The sequence below is a fragment of the Myxine glutinosa genome, chromosome 8 (genome assembly GCF_964187855.1).
Source record: "Myxine glutinosa chromosome 8, kmMyxGlut1.1, whole genome shotgun sequence".
In the NCBI taxonomy this organism is placed as follows: domain Eukaryota; kingdom Metazoa; phylum Chordata; class Myxini; order Myxiniformes; family Myxinidae; genus Myxine; species Myxine glutinosa.
Window position 1 is genome coordinate 36,888,268 of NC_136268.1, and position 17,500 is coordinate 36,905,767.

General features: G+C 42.8%; 1 protein-coding gene across 2 annotated transcripts in view; it reads left to right on the forward strand.

Moving 5' to 3' along the window:
- TRAPPC11 (trafficking protein particle complex subunit 11) overlaps positions 1 to 17,500 on the forward strand; it is a 273,835-nt gene that overhangs the window by 74,821 nt on the left and 181,514 nt on the right. For both annotated transcript variants that reach the window (XM_078783191.1, XM_078783192.1), the window contains exons 7-8: positions 11,288 to 11,361; positions 15,282 to 15,378. In XM_078783191.1, coding sequence (XP_078639317.1) covers positions 11,288 to 11,361; positions 15,282 to 15,378 — 171 coding nt within the window. The remainder of the gene's footprint in view (positions 1 to 11,287; positions 11,362 to 15,281; positions 15,379 to 17,500) is intronic.

Consider the following 17,500-nt stretch of genomic DNA (forward strand, 5'->3'; position numbering starts at 1 on the left):
AAGCGAACGGCTTGCGAGTACGGTGACAATCCCCCCCTCTATTTACATGCAATGGTTTGGTCCAAAGCGAACGGCTTCGGAGTTTGGTAAAGAAATCGCCATCGCGTGCACAAACGCGCAGGAAAGCGAATGAATCGCAAATTCGTTTTTATTAGTTGTAAAACATAGTTTAACGCCAACATAGTTTGCAAACGTGAAATAAATGAATACGCTCTCAAATGTGCCATCCGAGGCAGAGTGTGCCCGCCACGTTCGGCACACGCGATCGTTCGCTGCTCTCTGATTGGTTGAATCGTTTTTTGGACATAGCTCGGTAAGTAATTGTCCCGATTAATATGAAACCTTGAAAAGGCACATCCTCGGGTCCCCAGCAATATACCTGGCAAGTTAAAAGTATATCGGACCCGTGGTTGTCGAGAAACAGCGGTCACAGACACACAGACAGACACACAGAGATTGCTGGAATTATAGATAGATATATATATATATATATATATATATATATATATATATATATATATATATATATATACTAGCAGAGGTACCCGGCTTTGCACGGGAGTGGGAGGAGGAGGGGAGGGGGAAGAGGAGGGGAGGGGAACGGGGGGGAGGGGGGGAGGGGGAAGCGGGGGAGGAGGAGGGGAGGGGGGAAGAGGAGGGGGAGGGGAATGGGGGGGGAGGGGGGGAAGGGGGGGAGAGGGGGAGGGGAAGGGGGGAGGGAAGGGTGCGGGGGTGCCCAGGGGAAGAAGGGCCCCTCCCCCTCCCCCTCCCCCCCCCCTTTCCCCTCCCCCCCACCTCCTCCCTCCCCCTTCCCCCTCCCTCCCCCTCCCCCCTTCCCCCTCCCCCTCCCCCCCCTCCCATCCCCCTTCCCCCTCGTTCCCCTCCCCTTCTCTTCCCCCCTCCCCTCCTCCTCCCCCTTCACACCAGGGGGGTTGACTCAGCCTGTCATCCCACCGAGGTCGGAAGTCGGAACTCATTGTCGTCAAATAAATGTAGCCTGTATGTTTCACTCTTTGTCACATGCCGTTGGTCCCATGTCAATCGGATGAAGTTGAAAAATTAACGTTACGAAGGTTCTCTGGGACGTACTGATTCCGAATAATGAAGTTGAAAAATTAACGTTCCGAAATACGCTAATTACGCTAACAGAAGCGCTGGAGGGAGCACTGCGCTCCCTCCCCTTAGATTCCTCCCTCTTCTGCTAGCGCTAATTACGCGTAACACACTAATTTTAAAACCCGAAGTTTTTTTAATTTTAAGGTGTGCTGTAGTCAGAAGCGCTAGAAGCGCTGCGCTCCCTCCCTTCGAATCCCTCTCTCTTCTGCTAGTGCTAATAATACGCTAATTTTAAAACCCGAAATTTTTTAAATGTTTATGTCTCCGTGACATTCCTGGGACCATCCCGAGTCGAACAGTACTTTCCGCTCGCAAATCCGTCCACGGGTTCTCGAGATCTTAGAGATCATAGATAGATCAGGATACAGACACAGAGGCCAAGTCTACTTTATATATACTAGGGCATTGCCCGTACTATATCTATATCTAAAATTATATCCCCCCCCTCTATTTACATGAAATGGTTTGGTCCAAAGCGAACGGCTTCCGGAGTTTGGTAAAGAAATCGCCATCGCGTGCACAAACGCGCAGGAAAGCGAATGAATCGCAAATTCGTTTTTATTAGTTTTAAAACATCGTTTAACGCCAACATAGTTTGCAAACGTGAAATAAATGAATACGCTCTCAAATGTGCCATCCGAGGCAGAGTGTGTCCGCCACGTTCGGCACACGCGATCGTTCGCTGCTCTCTGATTGGTTGAATCGTTTTTTGGACATAGCTCGGTAAGTAATTGTCCGATTAATATGAAACCTTGAAAAGGCACATCCTCGGGTCCCCAGCAATATACCTGGCAAGTTAAAAGTATATCGGACCCGTGGTTGTCGAGAAACAGCGGTCACAGACAAACGTACAAACGTACAAACGTACAGACAGAGATTACTGGAATTATAGATAGATAGATAGATATATATATATATATATATATATATATATATATATATATATATATATATATATATATATATATATATATATACATATATACATATATATATATATATATATATATATACATATATATATATATATATATATATATATATATATATATATATATATATATATATATATATATATATATATATATAGATATATATATATAGATATATATATATATATAGATATATATATTATAGATATATATATATATAGATATATATATTATATATATATATAGATATATATATATATAGATATATATATTATATATATATATATATATTATATATATATATATATATATATATATATATAGATATATATATATATAGATATATATATTATATATATATATATATATATAGATATATATATATATAGATATATATATTATATATATATATTATATATAGATATATATATATATCGATATATATATATATATATATATATCTATATAGATATATATATAGATATATAAATATCTATATTATAATAGCCGTAGATGATTCTGTCTGTCTGTTGGGCGTCTGTCCGGGGTGTGGCTTACTCGGTTTGCAGAGTAGCTCCACCCATTCTGGGAGAGCCTTCGCTTCATATAGACAAATGTCCACCATTTTATTAACTCGCATAGCTTTGAGGCCTGTTTTGTAGGCCTGTGGTGTCTTGCTCTCTCTCCCAGTTTTATTTCAAATCAAATTCGATATATCATTTCATTTTTCACAGTCGCTAACATAGTTTTAGACTCGGTTGAAAAAAACGGGAAGAAAATCCGATGAAAGTTGCCCTTTATAGAACGAAATGAATTCTCAAACGCCTGTAACTTCAAGGCCATTGAGTCTCTCTCACGCCTTTATCTCCAATCTAACTCACCATATGATTTCATTTTTATCGATGGTTTTGGAGTCGGTGTCAGCAATAATTGAGAACATTCCACACACGTGGGAAAATGCAGAGATATATTTTTTAAAATACACCATATCACCGCCCAACCACTGCCCACCGCCCAATATGTATCATACACCGCCCAACGTGTGTCATACACTGCCCAACATGACAGACGGCAACATGTCGACATTATCGCTTTTTCTTTAAACCGAGTGAACCGAGCCGAACCGAATGAATTCACCGTTTACTTTTGATGACAGTCGTCACAAAACGACATATATTTCTTCGTTTTTATTTCATTCAACATTATTAGCCGGAAGTAAAATATGGTTCAGGAAATTACCGAGAGATATTTCTTCGTTTCTTTATTTATTAGTTATTTGCGCATACACTTTAAATAGGTTTATTTGAAATCTTTAATTTTCACAATGTAATATATTTGTCATTTGATGATGACGAGACACTTCCTCTTGACTCGTGACAATTCATGCGTTGCGTGGAAACTTCCATTTCCAAAATGAATGACACAGTCGATGAAGAACGACTCAGTGTAAGCAACGTGGGAAAATGCAGAGATATATTTTTAAAAATACACCATATCACCACCCAACAGCCAACAAGTATCATACACCGCCCAACATGACACAGACAGCAACATGTCGACATTATCGCTTTTTCTTTAAACCGAGTGAACCGAGCTGAACCGAATACACCGAGTGAATTCACCGAGCGAATTTCATCCAATTCCACCGAGTTTCATGAAATTACCGAGAGATATTTCTTCGTTTTTATTTTATTCGTTACCAGCAGAAGTACCCAGCGTTGCCGGGCGGGGGAGGGGGGAAGGGCACGTACACTTTAAACATGTATATACATGTGGGATGTGGGATATATACATGTGGGACATGTGTACGTGTGTACGAGGAACTTCTGGAAGGAACTTCCGGTTCCTCGGGCGAGTGAGGCGTGCTTCGAGCTCTCCACGGCATCGAAGTTTGAGTGTTTTCCCATTCTTGTCTTTGTCAAATTTCCACTGGTTATTTTGCTGTGTACGTGTTATTGTGTGTTTCTAGTTGGTGTTGGTTTGTGGTTCGTGCAAACTTGTGTGTAGTTAATCGTTTTCTGAGTCGTACCTCGTGCGCGGCCTGGTGACTTGGGGCTTCCCTCCCCCCGTCGGTGTTTTGTCGGTTTGGGTTATTTCCTTCGCTGTATTGCTTGTTTCTTTTTTATTTTGTTTTCTCCCCCTCACCTCACCTCCCTAGACAAATAATTCTATATTGATTCTTTCTCTCCTCCCGGACACGTGCTTGTTCGCTCTCCTCCTCGTCTCGGCTTGTGCCCCGCCCCCTGTATCTCGTTTTCTTCCGCCTCTGCTCCTTCTTTCTCAAATCGACGTTCTCGCTTGGAGACTTTTCCCGGATTGTTTTTTTTTCATCGTTCTGTTTGGATATTGTTGGAATATGTTTAAACCGCAGCCGTGATGCTGACGCCCCCCCCCCACCCCCCAGAATTTACATGTTTTAAACGTTTCCCAGTGTGTACCCTGGTCAGAATAGGTACACCGTATCCCTGCGTGTCGTAAGAGACGACTAAGAGGGTTGGCGTCAGGAAGGGCATCCGGCCATAAAAACATTGCCTCAAAAAAGAGAACAATGACAATCACAAGTACATATGGGCAGGGTGCAGCCCGAAGTGGAGATCGGTTTCTGAGGTTTGGGACATGGAATGTGGGGACAATGACAGGGAGATCAGGAGAAGTGGTGGAAGTATTGGTCAGAAGAAGAGTGGACATATGTTGTGTGCAAGAGACGAGATGGAAGGGAAGTGGTGTGAGAATGGTGAAGGGTAGGCAGGGACAGAAATACAAGTTTGTGTGGCAAGGGTGCCTGGAGGGCGTGAATGGTGTTGGTGTCCTGTTTTCTGAGGAGTTTGTAGACAGTGTGGTGAGTGTGACTAGAGTGAGTGATAGGTTGATGATGGTGAAAATGATGATTGGAAAGCTCTTGGTGAACGTCATCTCGGGATATGCTCCGCAGGTTGTGTCGAAGCGATGAAGAGAAGGACAAGTTCTGGTGTGCGATAGAGAAGCTGATGGAAAACGTGAAAGATGAGGAAGTTGTTGTGGTGGGAGGAGACCTGAATGGACATGTGGGAAGGAGTATGGATGGTTTTGAGGGAGTTCATGGGGGTTACGGATATGGTGTGAGAAATGGAGAAGGTGTTAGGATTTTGGAGTTTGCTGATGGAGCTGATTTGTTGATTTGTAATACTCAGTTCCAGAAAGAGGACAATAAGCTTGTTACATACACGTCAGGTGGGTCGACGACAACCGTTGACTACCTGATGGTGCGTCGGCGAGATAGGGGGCACCTCCGGGACACAAAGGTGATCCCGGGGGGGGAGGCTGTTTCACAGCACCACTTGGTTGTCTGCGACATAAGGGTGAAAGGTGCGAGGAGAGCTCGGCGGGTGAAGTACCAACCGAGAATGAAGGTGTGGAGGTTGAAAGAGGTGACAGTAAGGGAGGCATTAAAAGAGAGGCTGAGTAGGGTAGAGGATGATGTGGTTGAGCTTGAAAGTGGTTGGATGTCAATGAAAGCTAGTCTGTTGGGAGCCGTTGGTGAGGTATGTGGACGGACAAAAGGACCACCGAGGCACTCGGAAACATGGTGGTGGGATGTTGAGGTTGGAAAGAGGATTGACGAGAAGAGGAAGAAGTTCAAAGAGTGGCAGAAGGCGAAGGGTACGGGAGCAGAAACAGCAGAGCATGAAAGTTATAAGGCAGCCAGGAAGGCTGCAAAGAAAGAGGTAGCAAAGGCGCAGGAGGCATGTAGGAAAATGTTCGGAGAACGCTTGGATTCGGAAAAGGGTCAGAAAGCAGTATTCAGGATTGCAAAGCAGATAGCGAAAGAGAGGTGTGATGTGATGGGGGGTGAGTTGCTTGAAGGATGAAGTGGGACAAATCGTTGTCGACCCAGATGGAATTAAAGGAAGATGGAAAAGATATATGGAAATGCTGTTGAATACAGAGAATGAATGGGATGGCAACATAGAGAGTAACCCAGTTTTAGGACCGGCAGAGAAGATAACTGAGAAGGAAGTTGAGGAAGCGATAAAAGCAATGAAGAGTGGAAAAGCGGGAGGGCCGACGGGAGTTGTGGGAGATATGTTGAAGGCAGCAGGAAGTTGGGGTGTGAAGAGAATGACAGAGATCTGTAATCTGGTGGTGAAAGAAGGCCGCATTCCAGTGGATTGGGAACTGAGTACCCTCGTCCCTCTATACAAGGGGAAAGGTGACCCTCTGGAGTGTGGCTCGTACCGAGCGATAAAGTAATTGGAGCATGGAATGAAGGTATTGGAAAGGGTGTTGGAGAGGAGGATAAGGAAGAAAGTGAAGATCGACGAAATGCAGTTTGGATTTATGCCAGGAAGAGGAACGACAGATGCGCTTTTCATTGTGAGGCAGTTGCAGGAGAAGTACATGGATAAGAGGAAGAAGTTGTTTTTTGGGTTTGTTGATCTGGAGAAAGCATTCGATAGGGTTCCACGCAAAGTATTGACATGGGCATTGAGGAAGTTAGGAGTGGAGGAATGGTTCATCAGAGTAGTGATGGCAATGTACAAAAGAGCACGCACAGCTGTAAGGACGAAGGACGGGAACAGTGGTGAGTTTGAGGTGAAGGTGGGAGTGCATCAGGGGTCGGTACTAAGTCCACTACTATTTGTAGCTGTGATGGAGGTGCTGGCTCAGACCGTAAAGGAGGGTTTACCGTGGGAGTTGTTGTATGCAGATGATCTGGTGTTGATTGCGGAAAGTATGGATGGACTGAAGGAAAAGATGAACAAGTGGAAGGAATGTATGGAGACAAAAGGTCTGAAGGTGAATATCGGAAAGACAAAGGTGATGGCAAGTGGTAAAGCATGTGGTGAGGTGGAAAGAACTGGGAAGTGGCCGTGTGCTGTGTGCAGGAAGGGTGTCGGAGTGAACTCCATTCAATGTACAATGTGTGCTGAGTGGGTTCATCAAAAATGTAGTGGTCTGAGAGGGTCATTAACCAGTGTGGCAGCTACATTCAAATGTAAGGTGTGCACAGAGGGAGCTGCAGATGGAGGAAATGTTGAGTTGGATCTTGGAGACGGCGTGAAGCTGGAAGGTGTGAAAACATTTTGCTACCTCGGAGACATGCTGAATGGAGAAGGTGGATCAGACTCGGCAACGGTTGCTCGAGTGAGATGTGCATGGAAGAAGTTTCGGGAACTGAGTGGCGTGCTGATGAGGAGGAGAGTGTCGCTGAAGCTGAAGGGAAAGGTGTATGCTGCATGTGTGAGAAGTGTTATGATTTATGGGAGCGAGACATGGGTAATGAATGTAGAGCAGCAACGAAGGCTGGAAAGGGTGGAAATGCGAATGGTTCGATGGATGTGCGGAGTATCGTTGAGAGAGAGGAAGACAAATGATGAATTGCGAAAGATGATGGGAATATTGCCTGTGATTGATGCTGTGAAGAGGAACAGGTTGAGATGGTTTGGTCATGTATTGAGGAAGGATGAAAGTGACTGGTTGAGAAGAGTAAAAATAAAAAATAAAAATAAAAAATAAAAAATCCTGGTGTGGGTTATTTTGGTGTGGTTGTGGGACCCTGGTGTGGGACCAGGGATTCGACCCTGGTGTGGGACCAGGGTGTGGGACCAGGGAAAAGAACCCTGGTGTGGGACCAGGGATTCGAACCCTGGTCTCGAGCCTAGCGGCTAGGGTGTCGGCTTAGGATCCTAGGATCCTGGGTTCGAATCCCGGTCGATCGCTGAATTAACGCCAGGGGGGTTGACTCAGCCTGTCATCCTTCCGAGGTCGGCTAATTGAGTACCAGTTCACTGGTAATTCCCTGTTTGTCGTTAAAGGCGGCAAAAAGGGTTGGCGTCAGGAAGGGCATCCGGCCGTAAAACATTGCTTCAAAAAGGGGACCAAAAAACAACAACAACCATGGTTCCCGAAAAAGGCCAACCCCCGCTTTGCGGGGAAAAATGGCCTCTAAAGGTGGTTGAGAAGGGTGATGGAAGTTAATGTAGAAGGAAGTAGAGGACGGGGAAGACCGAGAAAGACTTGGCTAAAGATGGTGGAAGAAGAAATGCGGGCAAGGGGGTTAACAAGGAGAGATGCAGAAAATAGGGCAAAATGGAGAAGATTGTCATGGGGACCGCAAGGCTAACCCCCGCTCTAGCAGGGAACATGGCCTTAAAATGCATGTTGTTGTTGTATGTGTATATATATGTCTGTGTGTGTGTGTATATGTGTCTGTACGTGTGTGTGTGTGTCTGTTTGTGTGTGTGTGTGTGTGTGTGTGTGTGTGTGTGTGTGTGTGTGTGTGTGTGTGTGTGTGTGTGTGTGTGTGTGTGTGTGTGTAAACATGGGCCGGTGTGTGTGTAAAGTGTGAGGAGATATTGGAGAGGAAAATGCAGAGATATATATTTTTAAATCGCGCCATGATGATAAACGAAAATACACCGCCTAAAATAACAGTTGACATATATTTAAAATTCGTCACACACATCCATGCCCGTGGGATTCCCACGGGCATGGATGTGTGTGACATTTCGACATATTGAGTAACATGCTGCGCCTGCACATTCAGTTATATAAAATGGTTACTGGCAATATTGATCACATCCACAAATGATGTAATCCACACAATTTATGTACTTTACATAACGTTAATAGGAATACATGCCCATGTAGATGGGAATGACATATAATTCACCGGAAACGTTGAAGCAACCGCATAATATTACGGTGATGTTTAACTCTGAGTGAGAATAGTCTGAGGATGTGATCAATTGCCAGTAACCATTTTATATAACTGAATGTGCAGGTGCAGCATCTAACTCAATATGTCGAAATGTCACACACATCCATGCCCGTGGGATTCCCACGGGTGACCCCGCTAGTAGATATATATATATATAGATATGTATATATAGATATGTATATATATATATATACTGTATATATATATATATATACTGTATATATATATATATATATACAGTCACGTGAAAAAGTAAGTACATCCCATGTAAAGTTTTGACTTTTTCAACATACAGCTATTTGACCTTCATTTCAACAATATTGATAGATAAAGGTGATATAAGATCACAAATATCATGAAACATTTACATTTTGTAGTCCATTGTACAATTTAAATAAACATAAATGCAAATTTCGCATGTGGAAAAAGTAAGTACACCCTTGGCTCTAATAGGTGGTATTGCCCACTTTGGCAGAAAAAACCTCAAGTAGGCGTTTCTTTTAACTGTCTACCAGTCTCTGACATCGACTGGGAGAAATTTTTGCCCACTCCTCCATGCAGAATTCTTTCAGCTGTGCGATGTTTGAGGGGTTTCTTGCATGCACAGCTCGTTTCAAATCCCCCCACAACATCTCGATGGGATTTCGATCCGGGCTTTGACTTGGCCATTCCAGAACCCTCCATTTCTTTCTTTTCAGCCATTCCTTGGTGGATTTACTGGTATGTTTAGGGTCATTGTCATGTTGCAAGGTCCACCTTCAGTTGAGCTTCAACACTGACAGATGGCCTCACATTATCCTCAAGCACCCTCTGGTACAATGAAGAATTCATAGTGGATTCTATGATGGTGAGCTGCCCAGGCCCTGATGCAGCAAAGCTGCCCCAAACTATAATATTTCCACCACCATGCTTTACAGTTGGTATCAGGTTCTTGTGGTCAAATGCTGTCTTTGGTTTTTGCCAAACATGTCTTCTGGTACTGTGGCCAAATAGCTCTACCTTTGACTCATCTGTCCAGAGCACATTGTTCCAGAAGTGCTGGTCTTTGCCTAGGTGTTCATTGGCAAACTTTAGTGTTGCCCTGATGTTCTTTCTGGGCAGCAAAGGTTTCCTCCTGGCACACCTCCCATGTAGATCAAATTTGTGCAGCCTCTTTCTAATGGTAGATTCGTGCACTTTGACATCAACAGTGGCAAGAGCTACCAGTAGGTCCCGTGATGACATTCTGGGGTTCTTAGAGACTTCTTTCAGCATCTTGCGGTCTGCTCTCGGGCTGAACTTGCTGGGGCGGCCTGGCCTGAACAAGTTGGCAGTTGTGTGGAATCTTCTCCACTTGCAGATGATCTTCCAGACAGTCGAATGATTGATTTCTAATTGTTTGGAGATCTTTTTAAATCCCTTCCCAGACTCGTAGGCATCTATAACCTTCTTTCTGAAGGCCTCAGAGAGCTCTTTTGATCTAGGCATGGTGACGCCGCACACTTCAACAACAAAGAGTAAACCAAACTAAATTTCTAAGGTTTAAATAAGACAGGTTCCTCCAAAATCCTCTCTAACGATGTTCTAATCATTTGCACCTGAGCTGGTGCACCTGATTCTAATTTTAGGTATTTGAAGTAGTGATAAATGTAGGGGTGTACTTACTTTTTCCACATGCGAAATTTGCATTTATGTTTATTTAAATTATACAATGGACTACAAAATGTAAATGTTTCATGATATTTGTTATATTATATCACCTTTATCTATCAATATTGTTGAAATGAAGATCAAATAGCTGTATGTTGAAATATGTTGAAAAAGTCAAAACCTTACATGGGGTGTACTTACTTTTTCACCACATTACTTACTTTACATTACATTACATTACATTACATTACAATACATTACTTACATTGTACATTACATTACATGTATGTAATTGTATGTATGTATGTAATTACAGGGTGGTATGTACATTACATTACTTACATGGGGTGTTTATATATATATATATATATATATATATATATATATATATATATATATATATATATATATATATATATATTACTTACATTACTTACTTACTTACATTACATTACATTACTTACATTGTACATTACATTACATGTATGTAATTGTATGTATGTATGTAATTACAGGGTGGTATGTACATTACATTACTTACATGGGGTGTTTATATATATATATATATATATATATATATATATACACACACACACATACATACATACATATACAAGGACGCGAGGGTGTTTTGACAATTCCTGACGAGATTCAAGAGCCGATTTTAGCGGAGTGCCACAAACTACACGTTTCTTTTTCAGTTATTTTATCCCTTGTCTGTATTCGGGTCTGTGTGGGAGCGCTCCAATTAGGAATTTAGTTTATCGTGCATTTTCTTTGTTACTGGCATTTTGGTTATTAAAGCCGGCATTTTCTTGTACATTTTAAATCCGTATCGTTTGAGTTAATATTTATATATAAACATATTTCACTCTTTGTGCTATTCACATTAAACTCTGTTCTTTCACAGCTGCTGTTTGTGAGACACCAGTTCAAAATTGGCTTCTTCTGTGAACTGAAGCAAGATACACAAACTGCTCTCAAGTGAGATTTATTTTCTAATGTCTTCCTATTCTGTGCATATCAGTTCAAAACACGTGTTTTTTTTTTTGTTTGTTTGTTTTGTTTTTTTGTATGCAAGATCGATGCTCGTGAAAGAGCTCACATTAATCACACACACACACACAAAAAACAGTCGCATAAAAAAAACATATAAGAAAGGGAGTGGGAGAGTGTTCAACAATTGTGCTTACAAACCTCCCTTTTTGGCTTGTGGCTTTTCTTAGGGTCTTATTTACATCTTCCTTACAACTGAACCAGAGTAATTTCAGTGAATATATTTGATATTCGATCCTGGAAGATATTGTTACGTGTGTGGGGGTAGGTAACGAAATACCTTAGTCCAGATAGAATTGTATAGATTGGCCTGCCCCGAATGTCGTGATGTAGAAGAAGAAGAAGAAGAAGAAGAAGAAGAAGAAGAGCCTTCATGTAACGAAGCAGGGAACCCGTTAGGCCGAATGTCCGTGTAAGCGTTTGTGTGTCTCCATACAAGGGGTGGAGCTATGCTAATTAGGTAGGGCTTAAGAATAATCCCCAGTGTGCTATTGCCCTTGTGATTTTTACCCTCGCCAGAGGAGAGGGTATTGCATTTGAGTATGTTTGTTACTTGCCGAAAAAGATTCCGGCAAGTATGTTGGTTGGTTGGTTTGTCTGTTTGTCTGTCTGTCTGTTTGTGCGCAGTACTACGTCTACACCATTGCACATAGAATCCACCATACTTTGCACACATATTTGTCTTGCCCTTGAATAGACTGTGCCCGATTTTTAACTCTCTCGGCCCAAGGCCTCCATTATGACGTCATAATTCGATAATTCGACAAGTACAAAACTTCATCCGATCAAGATGAAATTTCTTGAGCATAATCTAGGAATAAATTAGTTTAGAAAAAATAATTATGATGATGTCATCCATCACGTGGTTCGGTCGCCATATTTTTTTTGGCACAAAAGCCTTTAAAATCACTGAAAATACATCCTGTTGGGGGTTTGCAATCTCTGATTGCTCTTTTTATTGTTCCCTTTGTTCTTGTAACACAAGAAGACTCGTATATAACACTCACTTGGCCAGCCATGCAATCGGCACATAATTACAACCACCATAATCGCCGACCTCGCCCAGACAGTACCCAGACATTACGACCTCGCTCAGCCAAACATTCTCGATTGGCGTCAAGAATGGCCGTGAGGTCACGCCCCAAATGAGAATTGGTTGAGGAGCGATGGGGTGATTGAATCGCGCATGGTGATTGGAGCGAGCATGACGTCAGAGGGAATCTTCGAGAACGGAGGAAGAAAAAGCGAACGTCCTGCCATTTTCTCTCTCTCTGGTGTTGGCTGCGTGGCAGACGGTCGCATAACTCCCTCTGGCGGTTGCATTTTCCTGGCTCGGGTGCGCTTGTGAAAGAAAAGGCTGGGCAAGAGCGGTATCGTGAGGGGAGCTTTGTGGAGCTTTGTGGAGCATGGAACCACCGGAGGAGGAGGATGGATTGCTGCTGCTTCACGGCTCAGGGTGCTGTGTGGCGATTCGCGCCATCTTGTGCGCTCCCTCACGGAGACTCGGGGACCATCCGTGCTTGTCCTCGTTGGAGCAGGCTGAGTATCGGCCACCTCACCACACCATTCTCTTTTATTTTATTTCTCCCTTTGTCTGTATATGAGTCCTTGTGGAGGGTCCTTCATTTAGGAATTTTAGTTTGCCGTGCATTCATTTTTATTGCCTGCATTATTTTCATTAAACCCATTATTTATTGCATTTCTTTGTCATGCCTGTCTTGTTCGTTTATTTGTTCGTGGGTTCGGATAAACCCCTGCCGCGTCAGTCCTTGCAGGTAAGGACCTTGGTATCCTCCCCCCGCGTGTGCCAAAGAGATAACACCGCCATATTTCGCGGTATACGCCTCGGAGTTAAAGCTCGTTTTGGCCATCCGTCACCCTGAGGTCTTCACTACAGGGTAGATGCGACAGTATGTTCACAAAGTACTGCCCTAAGGTGAGTTCACACAGAATAGGTACTTCAGATGCAATCCAAAGTTTCTCGACTGGAATTTTGTATGCTGAAGACTGCTTAATCTGGGATCATGGTTTCTTTTTCCGAATTCACTCTGTATAACAGTGTAAGCATTTAGTCCAACATAACTCGCTATGATAGGACACTCTGTGACGATTTTCATGATAAAAATTGATGCATGATTGACCGTCACTCCATCTTGTGATGCCAACTCCTACACTTCCATCCTGGCACATTCAATATTTTCATACGAATGCCGAAACTTTATGGCAAATCAAAAATCTACACATTAATTCATATTGGATTGCTTGTTTGGATGTTTGTGTACATGGCTGTCGTTATGTTTCTGAGCACAATATTTATGTTCATGTCTTGTATTGGTCTCTATTCTGTAGAGAACATGAAAAATTTTAATCAACAACATTACATCACCGGTAAATGTTCAAATCTTTAATTATTGTTTGAGTGAATACAAATATGTTGTTTATTGGCTGTGCAGCACAAAGGTTCATGTTCAGAAGTTGAAGGAATTGCCTTTAGAGGCCATTTTTCCACGCAGAGAGGGGGTTGGCCTTTTTTGGGCACCTTGGTCCCCTTTTTGAAGCAATGTTTTACGGTGGGATGCCCTTCCTGCCGCCAACCCTGTTAGGCGCCTCTTGCGACACACAGGGAATTACCAGTGAACTGGTACTCAATTTTCCGACCTCGGAAGGACGACAGGCTGAGTCAACCACCCTGGCATTAATTCAGCGATCGACCGGGATTCAAACCCAAGATCCTAGGATCCCAAGCCGGCACCCTAACCGCTAAGCCAACACCAGGCTATGTTCAGAATTTGAAGAATAAAGTATAGGTCGTTCCGTGTGAATCAACCATCAGGCAGGTCGCATTTTGGTTTGTAATGTAAATTTCAATTATTACTCCTGCTACCAAATACTGTGCTTCTTTCGATGAAAAAAGAAATTACTTTTGGATCTTTATTATGTCAGAGTTTGTCAATTCATGAATCAAGTTTGAAGCTGTCTTCTTTCTTATGCAGCACAAGGCTGCTGGGGTGCATCATTGACTGGGGGGGCTCAGCTTTGCTGCTGATGCAGTGCCCCCTCTAGGTCAGCACAGGAATGTGGAATTTGGCCATAGTGCCGGTGATAGCTCACATACTCTTCGTGGAGGACACCGTGGGATCTTTAACGTCCACCAACTAATGCTGGCAGACGGGGCACCCGTTTAACGTCCAGCTTCCATCCGGGGAGATATTGTTGAATCACCCTGCCTGTGAAACACCAGGATGGCAGTTTTTAGCTGGGTCGGGATTCAAACCAGGCTAGACAGCTTAGAGGCGAGTGTGCATACCTCTGGACCATCGTGTCTGTCATTTGAAGCTGTGATGCTGCTGGTTTGCACTCATTGGGAAATACGTTCATTCATACGATAAAATCTACTAGCCTGGTGTTGGCTTAGCGGTTAGGGTGCCGGCTTGGGATCCTAGGATCCTGGGTTCGAATCACGGTCTATCTCTGAATTCATGCCAGGGGGGTTGACTCAGCCTGTCATCCTTCTGAGGTCGGAAAATTGAGTATCAGTTCACTGGTAATTCCCTGTGTATCGCAAGAGGCGACTAACAGGGTTGGTGGCAGGAAGGGCATCCGGCCATAAAACATTGCTTCAAAAAGGGGACCATGGTGCCCAAAAAAGCCAACTCCTGCTCTGTGGGGGGGGGGGAAAATGGCCTCCAAAGGTAGTCTGTCATATGATAATTCGTACTTGCAGCTAAAAATAATCTATGGTTGGCATTGAATTACTTTTTTTTTTTTAATACTGTCTTTTGAAAATTGATGGTGGTTTGTCTCTTATGAGTAATCTTACCCTGTCTGATGGTTTCTCTCCCCCACAGACATTATAAAAATGCATACAGCCATGTGCATGAGCTGCGAGCTTATGATACCAATGTTCACGAGATAAAAACTTTTGCTGGATTCATTAATTACAAGGTAAAACGTTATCCAAAACGACACACATTTCAGTGATTTATTCAGTGTGCATACACAAATGCATCAGCTTGTTTTCACATTTCTCTTTAACTCCAAGCGGTCACCTCATTCCTATCCTACAATCCACGTGGAAAACCTCTTTCTGTTTACCGTCAGTCCTCTTTACTCACATAAATACTTCCGTTATCTTCCATTTTCTTATGTAAACAGAAGATGGTTTTTGGTTTCTTATGCCCTGATTTTTTTTTCTCTTAAATTTCCTTTTGAATAATATTTGGCACTACTGGAACCAATGTTTGTGTTTTGTTGGACCCTCTCCTGTGTATTGTACACCACTCCGTTTCCTATTCTATCTCCAGGCACTGCATGACGTCATCGCCGGGCGCTGAAGGGGGCCCAGCGATGACACGTGCCAAAAGGGAGTACTCGATTTTCACTCTGTTTGTTTTCTTGCTTCCTTGTTTTTTTTTCCGGGCGATATATCTGAGCTAGGGAGCTGAAATTTTGGAGGATATGTTGTTTATTTATTTGGCAAGGGGGGGGGGGGGGGGATGTACTTTGAATGCACCTCTGCTTGGTACTTGCTTTGTCTACCATTCCCACTCTTATTCCCATGTTCTTGTGTGGTTGACCGGGGGAGGTTTGGCCCAAGTCTTTCACGAACCAGCTCTCCAGGTCTGACTTTCGACTTAGGCAAGGGCAGGAATTTCTAATTTGTTCAGTGTGCCGGCGATAGCTCGCTACTCTTCACAAAGAACACCGTGGGATCTTCAACGGCCACCATCTAATGCCAGCAGACAGGATGTCCATCGACCGTACATCCGAGGGACGGCACACACATTGATGATTGGACCTGCCTGTGAAACATCGGGATAACAGTTTATGGCTGGGACGAGATGTGAACCCAGTCTAGACAGCTTAGAGATGAGTGTGCGTACCTCTAAGCTAAACTACCAACCTTTTTCTACTCAAATCTCTATTCTAATCAAAATTCTCTCTACTCAAATCTCTTTTCTTTGAAATCTTTGTTCTCTACCTATCCCCATTACCTTACAGTTCTCTGTATTAAATTTTATCTACCACTCACTTCCTGGCCATTCCTTGTAGTGTAAATATTCTGTACCTATATATCTTTCTCCCGCAATTTACCTTACCAAATAATTTGGGTTTTTCTGTCAAATATATGTACTCCGATTTGTAATTGTATTCTTGAGAAGTCTAAGAAAACCTTTCATCTTTCCTGTATTTTTACTATAATTTAATTCCCACCCTTCCCAACCCCCAACATCCCCCAAAATAAACGAATTTGTTGAAAAAAAGAAAAGAAACATTATTGAGCTATTCACGATAGTGTGTGTGCTTGGGTTTTCCATTTTACTTTACAGATCTAGCTTATGTATCCTCATTAGGATGAAGCTTTTCAAGATTTTCAAACCATTTGTTCGCAGATCGATCAACAATCTCCTAATTGGTGCATAAAGTCGAATAAGGAAAGCAAAACCTGGTGTTGATTAATGTAAAAGCATCACCACTGTAATATCAAAAATAGGACCACGGGTCCGAAACAGTCGATAACGTCATAAAATATCGGAATTGTGATCATGCGCATAATCTGGTCACGTGATTGAATATCAATGGAAGTCCACTCGATGCTGATCACAGCAATACATGTTTCCAGGTCATGTTTTTTGGCCGAGGGCAAATTGTTGATGGCTTTATTGTTGATGCAACGTAGGTTAGGGCAGGAATTGTTTTTAGCGTTTTCGGCCTGATTTCAACTCGTTTATTGGTGTAGATTTTGATGCGGTCAATACACCTTTATTGGGCATCAGATATGAAGCTTGTGGCCAGGTTTCATCAAAATCGTTTGTTTGGTTCAAGCGATAAAGACTGAGTTTACGGACTCGCTCACTGATTGACTGCCTCACCTACGAACACTGCTCGATCACATAAGCTCATCGGACTAAAGTCCAGGTGAGCTAAAAATGCATAGTTTAGTGTGTATAATTTTTCCTCGTATTCTTTAATTTTAATGGATTGTTTTGAAGAGTTTCTTGTATGACAATTTGCACCACCAGGCCTCCCCTCTGACTCCTCTGTTATTTATCTACCGACCATGACT